The sequence below is a fragment of the Talpa europaea genome (assembly GCF_964194135.1).
Source record: "Talpa europaea genome assembly, chromosome: 8".
In the NCBI taxonomy this organism is placed as follows: domain Eukaryota; kingdom Metazoa; phylum Chordata; class Mammalia; order Eulipotyphla; family Talpidae; genus Talpa; species Talpa europaea.
Window position 1 is genome coordinate 44,410,822 of NC_140075.1, and position 22,405 is coordinate 44,433,226.

General features: G+C 36.2%; 1 protein-coding gene across 7 annotated transcripts in view; it reads left to right on the top strand.

The window, feature by feature from the left end:
* The window catches only part of TCF12 (transcription factor 12), a gene marked incomplete at both ends in the record, with an annotated part of 325,036 nt that overhangs the window by 113,996 nt on the left and 188,635 nt on the right, over window positions 1-22,405 (top strand). For 2 of the 7 annotated variants that reach the window (XM_084240809.1, XM_084240810.1), the window contains one exon: window positions 5,336-5,383. The exons of the other annotated variants lie outside the window; for them this stretch is intronic. In XM_084240809.1, the coding sequence (XP_084096935.1) occupies window positions 5,336-5,383 (48 nt within the window). Of the gene's footprint in view, window positions 1-5,335; window positions 5,384-22,405 lie in introns of those variants that run through there. 7 annotated transcript variants of the gene reach the window in all.

The following is a 22,405-nucleotide window of genomic DNA, read 5'->3' on the forward strand; positions in this document are numbered from 1 at the left end:
CATTTCTTCACAAAACTCTAAGAGGAAATTTTCTGTAATATTGTAAAACTGTATTTGGCCCTTGAAGTCTATGAATACTCTTTTTTTTTAGTGTACAATTAACTGTACAGAATTAGCTACACAAACTTCTGTAGCCTGAACTTAATATTTAACTTTTGAAGAGGTGTTTTTCCAGATACACTGTTTATCTAATAGGTCAATGACTTGAAGTCTACTTCTAGTAATTCTGCTCTAATAACTTGTGTAGCTAAGAGGCCACTTGTGTTAGTATTTTTACCTATTCACTCAGAAGTAGGAATAATATCTCCAGAAAAGCTCCTATAGTGTGTCTGCTCTGTTTTTCCATATCAACCAGAAAAAAGTAGCTTCCTTGTGTAAAGGTGATTGGTTGAGTTTCTAGTTGTCAGAACTGCCCACACCAAATCATTTGGTGTATGATTTTTGTTAGGCAGGCATAGAAATAAACACCATACCTAATAGTGGTTATAGAAGAAATTATAGTCTTCCATTCCTACCATTAGGAAATGTGGTGGTAAGACAGAACATGTTTGGAATGCTCAGAAAGGAGTAACCCAGCATTATATTTTGTACTCTTGGACCTCATTGTCTTTGTTAAGTCCTGATTTTTGCACTCTTCACCTATTGCCCTCCTGTGCAAAATACAAGCAGACTTGAAGAGAATAGGATCATTGTGATGTTGATAGTACTTATATTTTCAGAAATAAGTGAAAGTGATGGTCAAGGTTAAAGCTCTAGATACTAAAAAGAGTAATTAAAATCTAATGAGTTTGTTCCCTTTTTTGCTTATTTTAAATTCTTTAAACAAATGTTTTCTGTATTTGACATTATACTTGGCATAATAAATAATTTTTCTTACTTACGACAGTATTAGTGACTTACTGTAGTTTCAAAATTTTTTCTTTTTCTTTTTCTTTTTTTTTTTTAAAAAGATTTATTTATTCATGCATACAAGAACCAAGGTACAGGCCAGATGCACGGGAGGATGAGAGGGTTCACCAGAGACAAAGTGGGGAACAGAACAGGCAGACTGACTGAAGTACACTGCCGAGGGGAGCAGTGGGCCAGACAGGAGAGGTCTGCTGCACCATGTGGGATTCTTGCTGGGCCGGCCAGGATTGAATCTGTGTGCTGCAGAGGCTACAGACAGCTTCACAGTGCTGCACTCAACTGCCCACGTCACTAGCGGAGGCCCCTTATTTTCTTTTTCTTTTCTTTCTTTTTTTTAAAGATTTATTTATTTATTTATAGATGCACTGGGTACAGACAGTCAGAAGCGTGGGAGGGTGAGAGAATTCACCAGAGCCAGAGCGGGGAGCAGAGCAGGCAGGAGGACCGAAGTTCACTGCTGAGGGGAGCAGCGGGCGGCAGGAGAGGTCTGCGTGCCATGTGGGACCCTCCTCTGGTGGGTGGAGAGCAGCCGGGGATTGAACCAGTGCTGTAAAGACTGCGGGCAGCTTCACAACCCAGCCCTCAACTGCAGCACCACTGGGGAGGCCTTCCTTATTTTCTTTTTAAAAGGCAGTGGTTAAGAGCATAAACTCTAGAGTTAGATTGACTGGGTATGAATCCTATCTCTGCTACTTACTACCATTGTGATTCTGGAAAAGTCACTTAAAGTCGATGTTTACTTATCTATGAAATGGTCATAAAAGTAGTGCTTCATGATTTTGTTGTGAGAATTAAATGAAGTCATATGCATATAGTGCTTACATCAGTGCCTGGTATGTAGTGTGTACTATGTAAGTGTTGACTTTAATTGCATGTATGTCAGAATTCATTAACTAGTTCTATATGTAACAGTGAACAAATGCTAGTGAATGAATATTTTTGTAAATGTGCTGCATTTTAAATGTTATGAATAAGAGTTATTTTTTGGTCCAGTCATGCTTAGTATGCTTTTATTTCTTATAGGTTTGTGAAGGACATGAGTAAAATTGATTTCCTTTCCCCTTCTATTGTCTGTTTCTTTTTGAGAAAGCAGAAGTCTTCATCTGACAAATTTCAGTATAAAAGTTTTCATCTGTGGGGCCTCCCCGGTGGCACAGTGGTTGTGCGCTGGGCTGCGAAGCTGCCTGTAGCCACTGCAGCGCTGGTTCGATCCCTGGCCACCGGCGAGGGTCCCACCTGGCACTCAGACCTCTCCTGCCATGCCCTCTGCTCCCCTCAGCAGTGTACTTCATCAGTCTGCCTGTTCTGCTCCCCGCTCTGGCTCTGGTGAATTCTCTCACCCTCCCGCGCTTCTGACTGTACCCAGTGCTTGTATAAATAAATAAATAAATAAATCTTTAAAAAATAAGTTTTAATTTGTGTAGTACAGTTCTTTATGCATAATGGATGCTGTTTACATGTTTGCTGAATATAATCAAATTGGGGAAGGATCTTTAGACTTATTAGATTAATTGGGTTTGGAGATCGAGGGAAGGAAGTTAGTTCATTTAAGATGGCAAAGCTTGAAGCAGACAGTAATGGTATTAATGGTAATAGACCTTCCTGTCTTCTGTGCTGACAAGTTATTTATTGTTTTGATTGATGGCACTGTTTAGCAAAGTGTTTTATTTATGATCACAATGCTTGGAGAGTTGTACTCTTTGACCTTGAACAATTTATCTACCTATATGTGTTTGAGATTTTTCATCTCTAAAATTATGATTTTATACATAATTATAGGGTTTTGGAAATGATTAAAATGTAATGATATGGAGTATTTAATTTTATTAATTGATAAGTAAAAGTCATTGTTACTGTTGTTACCACTATGATTATTTTTCCCCAAATATTTAGTAATACTCTGTGCATTTTTATGGTTGTATTTCCTGATCTATAAATTCTTTTTTTTTGAAATATTGCCTGATTGTTTTAGTTCATTCCAAGGAAACATCATCTTGGTTTTCCTTTCTAGGCCAAACTCAAAAGTGCTGAACTACCAGTGGAGTTTGCACCTGCACTAGGGCTTGTGATGGGGCTCATAGAAGAGAATAGACCTCTCTTGTTGATATTCTTTTCTAAGTTACAGTGTGTTTCCTTCCTTCATTTAAAATGTAAATGACTTCACTGGTAGATAACCACTAAAGTAATTATATTTGTAGGCACCAGCAGTGACTAGGAGTTGACATTTTAATCACTAGCATTTGTATTCGTTATTTTTGGAAAAGCAGCAGTATTGAGTAGAGTTTGAGTGCTTATTTTTTCTAATTGATAAATTTCCACAATGGTTTTTCCTTTTCCTTATAGTATGGTTTGCATAGTGAAACAATCATGTTGGTGTTTCTCTTTCATTCCTCATGTTTTTGAAATATCATAATTTTTGAAATGAGAGAGTATGATAGTTATTCATGTTCAGTGGAGATGTGTTGCTATTGATACAAAATACATTGGCCTTACCTGCTATATATGACTCAGCATAAAATAATTTTAAGCAACTTCATTAAAAGTTAAATAGGTATGTTTTTTGAGATCTTTCATATTAATAGATGCTATGACTTCTACTACCTATCTCAATGAAGGGATGTGGAAGTTCAGTTTTTTTTTAAAAGCCTTAAGCAGTATTATTTTTTAAACCAGTCTTTAGAAATGTGCATGGATATCAATCAGCACCGTCTATCAGCAGCCTGATATTCCAGGCTAGATAGAAAATGAAAATATGAAGCTACAAGGATTGAGGACTTGATCTAACCTGAGAGTTATTTTTAAAAATGCTATAAAGTAGGTACTTGGGATAAGAGAAACAAAAATAATAAATCAGTTAGAGTAAGCATATAACTTTCAGATTCTATGGAAATTTTAAGTAATACATCAAATTATCTGAATGAGATTAGCAATTTATAGACCATTTCTGCCAGATGTGGCTAAAGGGATCTTTAATTTCAGTGTTCCATCCTTAGTAGGTATCTTTTCATTGATGTGGAAAAGCTTGGTTAAGAGCCACTCTGTAGTTGATGGATAGCAAATCAGATACCCAGGAGCCTTATTTCTCTCCATATGCTAGCTGCACAGAGGTCATTCTGACCCCAGGAAAGGTTATACTGACCAGTGTTTTGGGAGAACCTGGTATATAGTTCATTTCCATTTAATACTAGAGGCCTTGGAAATATGGATCGGTAGAGAGAACTTGTTTTTTTGCTTCTCCCAGCAGAGCACAGTAGCATGAGTCACCCTTGTAAATAAAGATAACATTGCCTGCTTGCTTTTAAGGAATATGTTCTTACTGTAGTCTTAAAATATTATGGTGCTGAGAATTGTAAATTCTCTCTTTCTGAAATATCATTAGTGAATGAATGTTTGCCTTCAAGTTCAGGAAATATGGTTAGAAATATAAGTCATTTACCAAGAGTTAAATAAAACTCTATTATAACTCTTTTAAGATAGTAAAAGTGAAGGTGGAATTGGGCAATAAGTAATTAACAAGTTAATCTCATTGGCCACCATAAGATTCCAGGAGAGGGAACAGTTACTTTGGGTGGTTACCAGAGAATTAATAGAAGAGGAAGTATGTGAGTAGAATATTATAAAATTGACAGTATTTCTGTGAATAAAGTTTAAAAAACACAATCTTCCGGAGGGCCGAAAGATGGGATCACAAGTACAGGGGCTCAAACTCACAAAATTCAGCAAATGGTAATTAGCCTTATTGATAGTGTGATTAGGCAGGTACCTTTTGGAGAGTGGAGAGCCAATTAATAGATTTTTAGGTAGGGGATGACACAATTTTATAAGGATTACTTTATTATGGTTTGAAGGATGGATCCAAAGTGAATGACTGGAAATAAGATGATCTGATAAGATATTATTACATAGACCCTCTTGTGATGAAATACGACTTGAATTATGATGCTGGTCAAAATTGCAAAATAATGGAATGGGGAGAGATTTCATACACAAAAAAATAAACTGGTACCGTTTGGTGACTGAAACCATACAAATTCACTCCTCAACACCCCCCCCCCATGACTCCTGAATCAAATTCCATGTGTTTTATTTCAGTTTTGACAAGTTAGCTGTGATTGTGTTATGCACCTACCAGATTGTCTGACTTTGATAGATTCCCTTATAAATGGGAAAATCTAGTGTGTGAATAAAAAAGATTTTACTTATTGTCCCCGTTTGTCAGTATTGATGGGTATACAGTTTAGTGTTAGTTTCTCTTCTTTACAATAGATGTTTTCTCTAGATTATTATTTGCTATTGGTTTTATTTTTGAAGGGGGAAACCATGTAGGTTTTATTGCTACTAGGGGTTCAAATTGCAATAATTAGAAAGGACCCACAAATTTTGAAATAGTATTTTATGCCTCTTGATCTCAGGTACAAAACACGAGATGAAGCAGTTAAATAGCAAAGCAAGACAGGAGGGACAGAGAATTAAAGTAAGTGTTTTCTATATATTGCGTCTATGTTCCCATTAATCTCTGTTTTGTTATGTAACTGCTCCTTCTGAATGTTTTGAATGTGAAGAAAACTATGGATGAGAAAAGGGTTCATTTTGAAGTTAGGTTAAAATAAACTCATAAGGGCTTTATTCTTTCTTTCATAAGAAAGAACGTAACTCTTGGTTGTATTCAAAAGATCAATTACTTAAAATTTTAATCCTAATATTTTTGGATAAGAAAAAGATGGGTTTATGAAATACAAGCTTTTTAAAATCTCTTCCAGCAGATATTTAAAATGAAAGAAATTACATAATTTTTTGATTGTCCATTTTTCTATTTTTATCTATTCAAACCTTCTGTTTTTTCAGTCTGACCATTATTCTTGCAATAAAGCCTGTTGAGATGCTCTGTGGTTGGAGAGTCTTTATGTCAGGTTCTCGCCTCACAGAGTTTCTCTAAAGTTTGTCCATGAAAATAGCATCTTTATCAGGATTGACTTTTACAATTCTCTCCTTAAAAATCTCATTTTTCAGTCTTGAAAGTTAACAAGCAAAAGTCAAAACATATTAATCTTTGAATTTTATGTCCCTTTTTCTACTTACTGAGGTTGTCCTTTCCGACAGCTTCTTTATTATTTTCTATAACTTACATATTGCTTATTCATGAGAATAAAATGGAGGGTAGATTCTGACTGAATATATTTTTAGGCCCAAAGCCTGTTTTTATTAATATTAATCATAACTAGCATTTGTCACAACAGTTTGCAAACCTGCTTATACCTTCATACCTGCTCATGAAAAATCATTAAAAAAAAAATCCTGTCCATTTCAGAAGCGAGGAAATTGAGGTTCAGGGAAGGTAGATAATTTACTAGATTATATGCATGATTAGTAACTAGGCAGTGTGATTCAAAATTACTGTCCTTTTCTACCCATAACACACTTGCCAAAATATAAAAAAAACAACTTTAAAACAGTTCTACCTACTTGTCTAGGACTTTCACGACAAATACTCTGCAAGTTACAATATGATGGTACTATTACTCTTATAAAAATACTGTTTATGTTTTATGCATGAAAATATATATTATAATGAATCAGGTAAGTTTGCTTCCTGGTTTCATTACTATATTTGAACTTGGAAAAGATAAGATACTTAATTTTTGAGTCTCAGATTTATCATCTGCAAAGGGACTTACCTCGTAAGAAGTTTGTGAGAATTAGAAAAAGTTTTATAAAGCATTTAGCATTATAAATGGAATTTTAAAGCTAATCTCTAAGTGTTCTCTTTTTATGTTCAGTCTCATGAAAAGTTATAGATCCAGATATAACTTTATAAGTCTTGGAAGCTCCTTTTATAGGCAGATACCCTGAACAAGATGAGGAACCTGTTACAGTTTTTTTTTGGTTGTTGTTGTTTTATTGTAAGTGGTTTTATTTTATTTTATTTCTATTTTCTTATATCATTGTAATCCCTTCAGATATAGTCTCCATAGATCTTCCATCACCACAGTCCCATGTGCTCGTCCCTCCCCTATTTTCACCCCTCTCCTTCCCCCTTCCTTGCTGTTTGCCTCAAGTATATGGTCAGCTTGCAAATTTTGTCTTTTTTCCTGACCCTGTGTTCGGTTTTTCTCTATTCCCACCTATAAATGAAAAAAATCTATATATTTCCTTTTCCTTCTTGACTTACTTCACTTAGCATAATCCCTTCCACTTCTATACATGCTGCTATAAATGGCATGAGTTCATCTTTTTTAATCGCTGAGTGGTATTCCATTGTGTATGTATATGACATCTTGACCATTCATCTGTTTTGAGGCATTTAGGCTGTTTCCATATCTTGGCTATTATAAATAGCTCTCCAATAAACATAGGAGTGTAGGTTTCCTCTTGAATTAGTGTTTTTTTGTGTCTTTTGGGTAGATTCCTAGCTGTGGAATCTCTGGGTCATATGGTTAATCCATTTTTAGAGTTTTGAGGGTTCTCCACACAATTTTCCATAGTGGCCAGCCTAGTTTGAATTCCCCCCAGTGTAAGAGGGTTCGTTTTTCCACACATCCTCACCAGCCTTTGTTTCCAGTTTTTTTTTTTTTTTTTTTTTTAAATATGAGCCTTTCTCATTGGTGTGAGGTGGTATCTTGTTGTGGTTTTTTTTTTTTTTTTTTTTTTAATAAATTTTATTGTTATATTCCCCATACAATTGCAGCCCCCCATTCTGACCCCAATCCCTCCCCTTCCGCCCCCGCCCCCCTAAAAGTGTCTCTGGTTCATAGTTTTTGTTGATTTTGATTTTCACTTTCTTATAGTTATTCATTTTCCTGGTCCCTTATTTAAGTTTTCTAGATTCCTGCTATGAGTGAGACCATCCGGTATTTTTCTTTTTCTTTTTGGCTTATTTCGCTGAGCATGATCCCTTCCAGCGCCATCCATGTTGCAGCAAATTGCATGTGTTTATCTTTTTTGAATGCTGAGTAATATTCCATGGTATATATGTACCACATCTTCTTGATCCAGTCATCTATTTTTGGGCATTTGGGTTGTTTCCAAAGCTTAGCTATTGTAAACAGTGCTGCTATAAACATAGGGGTGCAGGTGTTCTTTGGAATTGATGTTTCTGTGTCCTTTGGGTAAATACCTAGGAGTGGAATTGCTGGGTCATATGGAAGCTCTATGTTTAGTAGGTCCAGAAATCTCCACACAGCTTTCCACAGTGGTTGGACCAGTTTGCACTCCCACCAACAGTGCAGAAGAGTTCCTTTTTCTCCACACCCTCGCCAACATTTGTTGTTGCTAGTTTTTTTAATATGTGCCATTCTCACTGGTGTAAGATTTTGATTTACATTTCCTTGGTAATAAGTGATGTTGAACATATTTTCCTATGCCTGTTGGCCATTTGTATTTCTTCTTTGGAGGAGTGTCTTTTTAGCTCTTCTGCCCATTTTTTGGCCATATCATTTGCTTTGTTTTTGTTGAGTTGTGTAATCTAATCTCTTTGTAGGTCTTTGATATCAGTTTCTTATCAGTTGTGTGGTATGCAAATAATTTTTCCCATTCCCTGGCATGTTTCTTTACTGTCCATTTTTGCTATACAGAAACTTTTTAGTTTAATGTAGTCCCAGCTATTTATCTTCTTTGTTTTCCTTGCTTCTGGAGCTGAATCCTCAAAGATGTTTCTGAGGTGTATGTGATGGAGTGTTTTGTGCCTATGCTTGCTTCTGTTTATTTTATGGTTTCACGTCTTACATTTAAGTCTTTTATTCATTTTGAGTTGGTTGTTATGTATGGTATGATAGTAGTCTAGATTTAATCTTCTACATGTAGCAATCTAGTTTTCCCAGCACCATTTATTGAAGAGACTTTCCTTATTCCAGTGTATATATTCTTTGCTCCTTTGTTGTAGATTAGTTAAGCATATATGTGTGACTTTATTTCGTTACTTTCAATTCAGTGCCATTGGTCTGTGTGTCTGTTGTTGTTCCAGTGCCATACTGTTTTTATTATTATGGCTTGTATTGTTTGAAGCCTGGAGGTATAATACCTCCATTCTTCTACCTTTTTAGTCAGGAGAGCTTTGGGTATTTGAGTTTTTCGTTATTTTTTTTTTTAAAGATTTATTTATTTATACAAGCACTGGGTACAGTCGGAAGCGTGGGAGGGTGAGAGAATTCACCAGAGCCAGAGTGGGAAGCAGAACAGGCAGAAGGACCGAAGTACACTGCTGAGGGGAGCAGCGGGTGGCAGGAGAGGTCTGCACGTCATGTGGGACCCTCCTCCGGTGGCCGGGGAGCAGCCGGGGATCGAACCTGCGCTGCAGAGGCTGCAGGCAGCTTCGCAACCCAGCGCTCAACCGCTGCGCCACCGTGGAGGCCCTTGAGTTTTTAGTTATTCCATATGAATTTCAGCAGTATTTATTCTGTTTCTTTGAAGAATTCCATTGAGATTTTTATTGGAATTGCATTGAATCTGTAAATTGCTTTTAGTAGGATGACCATTTTGATAATGTTAAGTTGTCTGATCCATGAGCAGGACCTGTTAAAATTTTGATGCCCAGCAAGAGTTTCTGTAAATCAGGAAAAGTAAATTATGTAAATAAAATTAAAATTATAGGAAATGTTTATTGCATTAGAGCTCTTTGGATTTGAAGATTATTGGGGGGTTAAATGGGCAACCTAGTTTTTTATAAACATATAGATTCTTGTTAATCTGCATTCTTCATAGAGAATGTAGATTTTAAAAGGCAAACCTACTAATCATATACAGTGTTACAAACCATTGTTACATCAATTAAAAAAAAAAAGCAAGACTTCAGTTCCTTAGATCTGTTTGAAAGGATGTCTATCTCACAACACAGTTATGAGACACAAGTGAATTTATGAATGCCAAAAACTTAGCATGATTAATTTGTTATTTACTTTTGTGATACATTATTGTCACATATTCTAACATTTTAATCTGAGAATAACAAACTTTCAATGTTTTCCTTCAACATACTGAACTGATGAGCAAATCTTTATGCTAGCAAATGAGTAGATTAATTTTTTTTAATGGAACAAACCATAATTTTGGCATGTAGTATAGGACATTTTTTTAGTGATTCAGCAATAAAATATCAGCTGTTTTGAACCAGATATCTTCTCTACATTGGTGATACCACTTCGTTTATACTTTTCTGAGTTTTTGCTCTTGTGAATACTATTTTTGATTTCCTACAAAACCTACCTGTAGTCTCTTAGATCACTTTTCTTCTGTATCTTTCTTTCCTTCTTGGAGTCTTCTCTTGCAATTTCTGTACTAGTGTTTGTGGACTGTTCTCATAAATGCCACTTTTCCCATCTTTGCTTCTACTTCTTTAATCCATAAAGAATTAAGATTTTACTGTTTTCTGGTGGAATTAATTGCAGAAAATCAAAAAATGTTCAAACATTCTGTTCATTAAATGCTCGTTTTCATGGCATAAAGATTATTACACTATAGAATCATCTAAGTTATACTAATAACCCAGGAAACCAGAAGCACAGAAATAGAAACAATACTTGGTTTGAAAACTCCAGGGTATACCAGTGAAAATGATAATCTGTTTTGAATTACAGAGGATTTAAGCCGGAAGACTTCTCCTATGAGATACATGAGCTTGTTCAATTGAGTTAAAATATTCTGGGCATTAATTCCTAGAATGTAAAATAAAAAGTTTGAGTAGATCATAGTTCCTCAAACTGTTTGATAGGATATTAATTAACAGCATACAGATACATGACTCCATGGACAATTTATGTATGTATCAATAGACTTCTCAGTTTATGTGAAAATTCTCAGTTTGTAGTAGGTTGTTGTAAATTATGTATATTTAAGGACAGAACATACTTTCCTGACCATGGAATTCTTCTGGGTTACTTAGGAATTATCTTTGTTAGTAAGTGTCAAGAAAAAGAAAGTAATAATTTATACATTTAACTTAATTTAGGTCTATGATGCGTTGTAAGTTATTTTTTCAAGTGTGAAGTGTTGAAGTTATTTTTTTTTCATTTTGTAAAAGGCTATCTACTTTTGTTGAGAATAATACATTTTCTCCATTTAACTTCATTATCGGGGCCTCCCTGGTGGTGCAGGCGGTTGAACGCTTCACTGTGAAGCTGTCCGCAGCCTCTTCAGAGTGGGTTCTATCCCAGCTGGCTGGCGAGAATCCCACATGGTGCGGCAGACCTCTCCTGTCTTGCCCGCTGCTCCCCTCAGCAGTGTATTTCGTCATTCTGCCTGTTCTGTTCCCCACTCTGTCTCTGGTGAATCCTCTCACCCTCGCTCATCTGGCCTGTACCCTGGTTCTTGTATAAATAAATAAATCTTAAAAAAAAAAAAAACCTCAAAGAAAAATAAACTTCATTATCTCATTGAAAATCATTGGGCCATGTATGTGTGTCAGTATTCTGTTCCTTTGTTATATTTTTATCTTTATATCAATACCATGCCATGTTAATTAGTGTCCTTTAAAGTAACTATTGATAAGAGGTAGTGTAAGTTTTCTAACATTGTTATTCTGTCTCAGTTATTTTTTGCTTTTCTAAATGTTTTAAATATAAATTTAAACATTTAAAACAAGCTTCATTAGTTTCTACAAAGTTTTCGGTGATTTTTGGCTTATGTTAACTATGTATTTATTTTCTCCCAGTTGCTGCAATTAGAATATTTGCTACAGCTTAGCTTAATCTTTTGTTTCCAGGTTTCTGTATGCAAGGTTATGGCCAGAACTGGGGTCTTTTCTGAAAGACTGATTGGGGAAGGATCTACTTCCAAACTCATATGCTTTTTGTTACGAATTCAGTTCCTTTTGGGTTGTTGAGCTGAGAACTGATGTTTCCTATTGACTTTTGGCCAGAAGCTGCACTCGTTATCTTAGCAGCTAGGCCTTTCCATCATGGCAGCTTACTTCATTTAAGTCAGCAATGAGGGAATGTGCTAGCAAGATAGAAGACAGGTAGTATGGAGACTAATCATGGAAATGACTTCCTATTACTTCTACCATATTCTGTTGATTAGAACAAGCCACACGTAAATTTTACTCACTGAAGTCAGCTCTCACTCAAGAGAGAATGAATTGTATAATAGTATGAATACCAGAACACAGAGATCATTGAATTCCATCTTAAAATGTACTTAATACAGTATACATAGGGTCTGTAGTTATAATCCCTATCTCTAATTCAGTGAATTGTTTCTTTTATTCCTGATCAGATTAGTTAGAGGTTTATCTATTTTATTTTATTTTTCTTAAGATTTATTTATTTATATAAGCACTGGGTACAGTCAGAAGTGCGGGAGGGTGAGAGAATTCACCAGAGCCAGAGCAGGGAGCAGAACAGGCAGACTGATGAAATATACTGCTGAGGGGAGCAGTGGACCTGGCAGGAGAGGTCTGCCCGCCATGTGGGACCCTCACTGGTGGCCAGGGATTGAACCAGTGCTGCAGAGGCTGCGGCAGCTTCGCAGCCCAGCGCTCAACCACTGCGCCAACGGGGAGGCCCAAGAGGCTTATCTATTTTAATGGCATTCTCAGAGAAGTAATTTATGTTTTCACTGGTTTTTCTAATTGTTTTTAATGTTTTCCATATATCTGATTTCTACTCTTACCTTTACTTTGAGTTTAATTTGTTCTTTTCTTTTTTTTTTTTAATTTTATTTATTTGTTTGTTTTTTTTTGTTTGTTTGTTTGTTTATACAAGCACTGGGTACAGTCAGAAGCGCGGGAGGGTGAGAGAATTCACCAGAGCCAGAGCGGGGAGCAGAGCAGGCAGAAGGACCGAAGTACACTGCTGAGGGGAGCAGTGGGCGGCAGGAGAGGTCTGCGTGCCATGTGGGACCCTCCTCCGGTGGCCGGGGAGCAGCCGGGGATCGAACCGGCGCTGCAGAGGCTGCGGGCAGCTTCGCAACCCAGCGCTCAACCGCTGCGCCACCGGGGAGGCCCTAATTTGTTCTTTTCTAATATTTGACGATGGAAGTTGAGATTATTAATAAATCTTTCATTTTTTTTTTTAAAGATTTATTTATTTATTTGTTTGTTTGTTTATTTATTTATATAAGCACTGGGTACAGTCAGAAGCACGGGAGGGTGAGAGAATTCACCAGAGCCAGAGCTGGGAGCAGAGCAGGCAGAAGGACCGAAGCACACTGCTGAGGGGAGCAGCGGGCGGCAGGCGAGGTCTGCGCGCCATGTGGGACCCTCCTCTGGTGGCCGGGGAGCAGCTGGGGATCGAACCAGCGCTGCAGAGGCTGCGGGCAGCTTCACAACCCAGTGCTCAACCGCTGCGCCACCGGGGAGGCCCAATCTTTCATTTTTTTAAAGATTTATTTCATGGAAGTTTTTTTTCTTTAAAGATTTATTTATGCATACAAGAGCTGAGGTGTAGGCCAGAGGTGTGCGTGTGAGGGGATTCACCAGAGATGGAGTGGGGAACACAACAGGTAGATTGACTGATAGACACTGCTGAGGGGAGCAGCAGGCTGGACAGGAGAGGTCTGCTGCGCCACGTGGGTTAACTCCCTGGCCAGGAATCAAATTCATGCTGCAGTGTCTGCCAATAGCTTCATAGTGCTAAGACTTAACCCTTTGCACTACCAGGGAGTCTCCTCTTTCATCCTTTTCTAATAAGCATATACCACCATAAATTTTTCTCTGATCATAGTATTACCTGCATCCCATAATTTTTGCTGTGTTTTCATTTCATTCAGTTGAAAATACTTCATGATTTTCCTGTTGATTTCTGCCTTGACTCATGGGTTTATAGAAGTATAAGTTTTGATTTTTGAAATATTTGGGGACTCTCTGGAAACATTTTTAGTATTGATATTTAATTCCATTTTGGTCAAAGGGCATGCTTTGTATAGATCCATATTTCTATCTTCTATAATTTTCCTCTTGATTGAAGGACTCTGACATTATTTGTTGTGTCGGTCTTGCTCAGTTGAAGTCTTTCATCTTCCATGTGTCTGAAATAGTCTTTATTTAGAATGTAAGTAATATAATATTTATAATAAATATAAGTTCTTTTACTTCTGCACAGTGAAAGAAACTGTAACTCAAACAAAAACATACCCCACTGAATGGAATATTTGTGCACCATATATCTCACATAGGACTGACATCAAAGATCCTCAGAGAATTCGTATACCTCTGCAGAAAGAAAATAACCCAATCAATAAATAGATAGGAGAACTAAGTAGGTATTTCTCCAAAGAAGATATACAGATTGCCAACAGGCACATGAAAAAATATTCATCATCACTTACCGGGAAATACAAATCAAAATCACAATGAGATACCACCTCTCACCTCTGAGAATGACCCATATTAAAATGATCAGAAATAGCAAGTGCTAGTGAGGATGTAGAGAAAAAGCAACCCTGTTACACCATTGGTGGACATGTAAAGTGGTCCAGCCCCTATGGAAGACAAGTATAGATGTTTCTCAAAAGATTAAAAATGAATCTTCCAAATGATCTATCAGTTTTGCTCCTAGAATACAAAAACACTAAATCATAGGGAAATCTGTACTCCCATATAGTACAACACTATTTGCAATACCTAAGCTATAGATATACTCTAAATGCCCAACAATGGATGAATGGATCAGGAAGATGTGGTAAAAATTAGAACTCTCAACCTTTGCAACATGGATGGAGCTAGAAGGGACTATTATGCTAAGTGAAATAAGTCAGAAGAGGAATGACAAGTACCAGGTGTGTTACTTATGTGTAGAATATAGCGAAACCAAAGAGTCTGATAAAGTCAAACTAAAAAAACTGAGTCTTGAAAACTGACTATAGAACTGAGGCAATCATAAGGGGAAGGAACACAGTGGACTGTGGTGGTGGACTATGGATGCTTTGGTGATGGGTACACTATGATAACAGCACCTGAAAGGTGTGTGTGTGTGTGGAGGGGGGAGTCCTACACTTCTAAAATGTAAACAACAATGTAAACCAACATTACCTCCGTAATAAATACATAAGGTTCTTTTTTCCCCCTCATTTTATTTATTTATTTTTAATTGACAATGTACTTTTATTTTTCTATTTTTTATTTCTTAATATTTATTATTTTTTAAAATAAATTTTATTTTTATACTCCCCATACAATTGCAACCCCCTTATTTTTACCCCAATCCCTCCCCTCCCCGCTCCCCATCCCCCATAGAGTGTCTCTGGTTCATAGATTTTTGTTGATTTTGATTTTCATTTTCTTACATTCATTTTCCTGGTCCCTTATTTAAGTTTTCTAGAGTCCTGCTATGAGTGAGACCATCCGGTATTTTTCTTTTTCTTTCTGGCTTATTTCGCTGAGCATGATCCCTTCCAGTGCCATCCATGTTGCTGCAAATTGCATGTGTTTATCTTTTTTGAACGCTGAGTAATATTCCATGGTGTATATGTACCACATCTTCTTGATCCAGTCATCTATTTTGGGCATTTGGGTTGTTTCCAAAGCTTAGCTATTGTAAATAGTGCTGCTATAAGCATAGGGGTGCAGGTGCTCTTTGGAATTGATGTTTCTGTGTCCTTTGGGTAAATACCTAGGAGTGGAATTGCTGGATCATTGGAAGCTCTATGTTTAGTAGGTCCAGAAATCTCCACACAGCTTTCCACAGTGGTTGGACCAGTTTGCACTCCCACCAACAGTGCAGGAGAGTTCCTTTTTCTCCACACCCTCGCCAACATTTGTTGTTGCTAGTTTTTTTAATATGTGCCATTCTCACTGGTGTAAGATGGTATCTCATGGTAGTTTTGATTTGCATTTCCCTGATGACAAGTGATGTTGAACATTTTTTCATATGCCTGTTGGCCATTTGCATTTCCTTTTCAGAGAAGTTTCTTTTTAGCTCTTCTGCCCATTTTTTGACTGGATTATTTTCTTTGTTGTTGTTGAGTCTCATCAGCTCTTTGCAGATTTTTGTGATCAGTCCTTTATCGTTAGTGTTATGTGCAAAAATGTTCTCCCAGTTGGTGGGGTTTCTCTTTGTTTTTGTTATTGTCTCTTTTGCTGTGCAGAAGCTCTTTAATTTGATGTAGTCCCAGCTGTTTATCTTTGCCTTCACTATCACTGCTTTGGGTGATGTGTCTGTAAAGATGGCTTTGATGTGCATATCACGTAGTGTTTCGCCTATATTTCCTTCTATATATTTTATGGTTTCAGGTCTTATGTCTAGTTCTTTAATCCATTTTGAGTTGATTTTTGTGTATGGTGTGAGGTAGTGGTCAAGCTTCATTCTTTTGCATGTAGCGACCCAGTTTTTGCAGCACCATTTATTGAACAAACTTTCTTTGCTCCAATGCATAGTCTTTGCTCCTTTGTCAAAGATTCATTGACCATCAATCTGTGGGTTTATTTCTGGATTTTCTATTTGATTCCATTGGTCTGTGTGTCTGTTCTTACTCCAATACCATGCAGTTTTGATGATTATGGCTTTGTGGTATAGTTTGAAGTCTGGGAGTGTGATGCCTCCATTCCCTTCTTTTTTTTTTATTTTTTTCCTGGAGAGCTTTGGCTATTCGGGGTTTATGGTGATTCCATATGAATTTCATCAATAATTGTTCTATTTCTTTTTTTACTACTACATTTAGGTCTCTGGCTTTCCTTCTTTCCCCACTCCCATCACAGGGTTTACTTTGTTTCCTCTCTCTCAGGGGTCACTGTCGTACATTTTCCATGTTCAGTGTCTCAGTCTGTTGTTTAATGTATTATGTTTACACCTTGCGTTTCAAGTGTGACAGTTAATCTGATCTCTGTTACTCCATCTTAATTCATCCAGTTTGAAATAGTAAGTGGAAATGTAGTTTTCAACTAGACGGATCTGTTAAGGATAGTGGTTTGCTTCATTATTGGAAACCTTCAGAGCTGCTGCATCTGATGAAAGGAGAAATGAGCCTACATTGTGAACTTAGCTTGCATAAGACTAAAAGTACTGGTTTGTTCAAAATATTCTCAGAATTTTGATAACGTATTTGCTATTATGCAGTTACTTTCCTTATTACTAAAAGTACCCAAATATTGACTACTGATATTTTATAATTAAACCCCCAAAATCTATTCTTTAATATAGTAAGATTGACTGTTTGCTATTAACAGTGATCGTAGTCATGTCCCTTGACTTCCCTGAATTTTTTCCTTCATCTCAGAAGTGAGACCTCTGTCTCAAATTGTTTTCGGCTTGGGTTGAAAAGAGGCCCCTGCTTTGCAAAAGGAGAAGGTTGGTGAAGAGACACACCTGCATAGGCACAGGTGGGCAGAAGGGTTGCTGCCAGCGTAGTAGTTTTGATTAATGTATATTGTGAAATGATAGCCATAGCTCTTTCCATTGCCTAATGCAGCCATCACTTGTGGTCACAAGAAGCATCTGAAGCAAGTTGCAGCTCCAAAGTATTGGATGCTAGATAAGCTGACCACAGCGTTTGCTCCTCATCCATTCACCAGTCCCCACAAGCAAAGAGAATGTCTCTTTCTAATCATTTTCCTAAGGAACTGGCTTAAGGTTGCTTTAATAGGAAATGAGGAAAAGAGGGAGAAAACACAAATTAATGGGATTAAAATAGTTTTTTAATCTGTAAAATGAAACCAGGCTTTGCCTCACTAGTACCATAGTGTTAGTTATGGATCCCCAGTGAATTGACATGAGGTATTATATGGCATTCGTATTATTCCCTCCACCAATCTCTTCCACATCTTTAGCAAGACACTAGTGAGCGACTCATCTGTACTGCAGACAAAATGAGTGCGAACTAAGTGGTGTCTGGTACTCTCAAGTCCTGTCCTATGTAACACTTGGATTCAGTAATGTATTTTTGACATTATCTATTTTAATATATTTTTCCAGTGTAGCCTAGAGATGTTTTCATTTATCCATATAGAGAATGAACTTGAAACAGATACAATTCAGAAATCTTTCTGCTTGTAAACACAATACGCAGTGAACTGTAGGCCAGAGCACACGGGCATCAGTTATTGCATCAAATAGACAGCATTAACAGTTATTTGGATAAGTTGCTATATATGGATGAATTCAGTTTAGAACTGAACCTGTGTGAACTTTTTTAGGTAATCCTCTAGAATATCATTTTCAAAAGTACTTCATGCCCTTATTCAGCATTTCATGTGTCCCCTATATTTTTTGAGTACCCATTCACTTTTAAAAGATGCTAATTTTTCTTCTCGCTCTGCCCATGATTACTCAAGACTTGCTCTTCATTTTGTGGTCATAATAATTTGACTAAAATACTTCTTAGTATTCATAAATGAAAAGTTACCTGGACAGATTATTCATCCTTTCAAGAAAAAACATAAGCACTCAATTACATGCAAACTTTTGTGTTGGTCTCTTTTTGGATCATAAAGAAAAATAAAACATTCTTGCCCTTTAGGAATTTGTGGATCAGGATGATAAAATCAATTTCACTCTCAAGAAAATTCATTGTATATTAGCACCTGACCTGTTAAGGGATAAAAGAATCTTAACAAATTGAATATTAAATCGCCTTTTTACATGAGACCTGATTAGAGCACTGTGCATTGTTCATTGTTCATTCATTCATTAAATTAACCCATTTTATTAGTCACATACTATGTGATATTAATGTACTAATCACTAGTGATAGAATAGTGAACTTATGTAGACTGTCCTTGCTGTCAGATGACAGACTATTGTGATTAAGTCAACCTGCTTGTCTTTTTCCATAGGTATATTTAACTGAGAAAGAGTCACATTCAAAGGTTTGTTTTAAAAGTATAACCTTATTTATCTAGACATTCATTTTGGCCATTTATCTAGGGGTAAATAATGAAATACAGTAAGGACACCTTTTTCTCCTTCAAATTTCATTTGTCATTTCTACTTATTTTCATTTTACATTGCGAGTTGTGATCACTCATTTATATTCATATTTTCAGAACCTCCGGAGCTTTCTGGTGATTCGTGGCTTTTAATAGTCTACTGACTTTGACCTCTTTAGATGCTATAGAATTTTAATATTTGGTGTGAAATTTTGTGTTTCTTTAAATATCAATTGTGGTTACTTGTTCAGTCCAATTAGATAAGCCAGTACCTTATTAACTTTCTTCCTGCTAGTTACTGGGTATTCTATAAAAAGCTGACTTAAAATTTGTAATATCTAAAGCCCTGCAGCATTTTAAAGATTTAGCAGCTGAAGCCTCCTATCCATCTGTCATTTATTGAGCACCTGCTATGTGTGTGACAGCCATTGTTCTGAGGATATAATTGTGAAAATAGCCTGCCTTCTCAGAATTTGTAGGACATAAAATCTCTGTTAATAATAATAATGTCTAGCTTGTATTGTGTACTTACTATGTACCAGGCACTTTCCCAACTGCTACATATATTAACTTACTTAATGGTTACAGCATGCTGTGAAATGAAGATAGTATTATTACTGTCATCCTTATTTTACAGATAAGGAACTGAGGTAATCAAGATTACTTTGCTCCAAGTCACAATTAGTATGTAAGGAAGATGGAATTCAGATTTACCAGTCTGTCTCAGAACATTCCACATTTATATATGACGCTGTGCTGTGCAATTATAACAGATAGTTATGATATAATTTAAATGCTTAGTTAAATAAGTAATGTATGAACAGTGATGTGATGGGAATCCTTATTGCTGTGAGAGGTCAGAATGTATTCAACTAATTTGGTCTGATTTGGGTCATGGAAAGCGTTTCTGAGAAAGTAAACCTTCACTGAAAGAACCTCCCTCTCTCTCTCCTTTTTTAACTAGTGATAAGAATTGTAAATATTTTATGGGTGTAGACAGTGATTTTCATACAAAGAAAAGGTAACATAGGTTAGGAAAATCTTGAGTTTATTTTCAACTTGGGGAGGTTCTTTGGTGGTTACACCTTATTGATTAGGTGGAAAAAAGTTTTTAATGAGCTATTTAAAAAATAGTCAAAGGAAAGATGTTTGAGGAGACAAGTCAAAGAGAATGAACACTATTATGTAAGTAATATTTGTTTCTGATATGACAAAAGATTTGATTGATTATATGCTCTTTAAATTAGTTTTAACCTGTAACTTTGATTAATCACTTCATGTCCTAGCAGGGATTAACATTGCTAAATTCTGTACCATGAATTGAGCATGAAGAAGAGTATAAAGTACATTATACAGCATGCATTTCAAAGCTTTTACTGTATTACACTGGCATAGATGGGACTGCTTAAGATTGGCAAATTATAATTTATACAATTTAAACTAGAGAATTGAACAGTTTTTATAATCAATGTATTAACTGATTTATTCATTAATCCTTTGAGTGTTTTCCATTTTTATCGTAAGACAGAAATAATAATTCTTGGGCCTCCCCGGTGGCGCAGCGGTTGAGCGCTGGGTTGCGAAGCTGCCCGCGGCCTCTGCGGCGCCGGTTCGATCCCCGGCTGCTCCCCGGCCACCGGAGGAGGATCCCACATGGTGCACAGACCTCTCCTGCCACCCGCTGCTCCCCTCAGCAGTGTACTTCAGTCCTTCTGCCTGCTCTGCTCCCCATTCTGGCTCTGGTGAATTCTCTCACCCTCCCGCGCTTCTGACTGTACCCAGTGCATGTATAAACAAAACAAACAAACAAATATAATAAATAAATAAATAAAAACATGCCTCTATTAAAAAAAAAAAAGAAATAATAATTCTTCAGGGTATATTTAGAAAAATTTCTTTGGTTAGTGGCAGCATAATGTGGACTTAAAAGTTACTGTGATAGATGATTCTGGTAGTATTGCTCTCTCCTCCTTATTGTTCTGTTTATCTTCTATGATGTATCAAATCTCATTTTTATTAGTAGTTATTTTCATGGTAAAACCATTTTACAGAATTCAGGATGTTAATTAGGAGCCTCTGGGGGTTAGGTTTGACCCCTTTTATTATCATAATAACTCCTCTATCAACTAAAAATATGTACCATGATAGTTCTGTATTTAATGATCTCAGTGGTTTACTTCCTTTATATTCCAAAATTGAAATAATATTAGTCCCATTGGTTTACCTGCTTAGACTCCTTAACTGTTGTTTAATTTTTGTTCCTGTCTTGTCACATCAACCCTTCACTTAGTCCTGTCAACTTCTGCTGCTTTTTCTCTGCTTCTGGCTGGTCATTATATTTTACTGCACCCTTCCCTACCTTTTTTTTTTACATGCAATTCCCCATGATTACATTATTACGGCATTCTTCCTTTTTACCTTGTCTGCTTGTGGGTATCCATGCTCATTGCATAACACCATGTAGTACTTCAGGAGTCTGCTATTTAAACTTCTAGTTGATTAACCCATCTCTTTTAAACCTCTATTTGACATCTGTCTTCTACTTAAATTTATATGGATGAATATAATCTACATACATAAAAAGACTTGTTTTTCTAATTGCTAATTGTGGGGCTTTCCCCTAATTTATACTTTATATCCAGAAACATCTCGTTTTAATGAGGTTCTGGCAGAGGAATACCTGGCTATCACCTTTCTAGGCTTGAGTTTTTCCATACTGTTTAGGTTCTTGTTATGAGAAGTATGTGAAGCAGGAGCATCAGCATCATGTTTAAAATACCGAATATATCGTAGGCTTCTTAATCTGCTTTTTAACAAGATCTCTCGCCAGCTGATATGAACATTGCAGTTTGCACAGCACCGTTCTTGGTATCATCCAGCTAGTTGATACATAAATGCTGATTGAGGGATTTTGTGTACATTTCTGGAATTGATTTCAAACAGTTACTGATCTTATTTAAATGTAAATTATTTTGTAATTTAAAAAATTTTTGGTAAATTACAACTTACCAAAATTATTTTTTGGGTAGCTGTCACTATCTGGAAGCAATGACAAGAACAATCTCAAACACTAGCCAGTTCTAGGCTTTTAAGTGAGATTTGGGTATATATTAGACCTTAAAACTATGAAATTTAAAATTACAGTTTCATTGTTCCTTCCTGCAGCATTAGTTTGCATCTTGGGCTTTGACTTTTCAAGAAAAGTTTATGTACTAAGGTGAACTTTGAGGTGTTAGGAAAAAAGATTCAAATTTTGATTTAATTTGATAATGATTAACCGTGTATATGTATATACACACAAATAATTATTAATAAATATATTGAGGGTCCTTATTCAGATCTTGCTGTATGAGTTTTTATGTTTGTATAGATTCTTATTCTGTGTTGTAGAATGATGGTTCCAAATTTTATGAGTGCACTGGGAGATAATCCTGTTATAAACCTTTTACTATGCCCTGTAATATATGAATGCATGTAGACAGTAGATAGTAACACTTTTTTTTGTATGTTTGATAGTAAAATAATTATTGTGTTCTCTGAGCAGATATTTATGGATGCTTAGAGATAGATACCCTCTATTGCTAAACTGGTACCACATGTAATCTATGATGTTAATACTGTATGCCGTCATTTAAGGGTATCCTACAACTAGATATATTTGTGTTTTGGGTTAGGAAATACTGTTTTTAAACCTTAGTGTTTTTA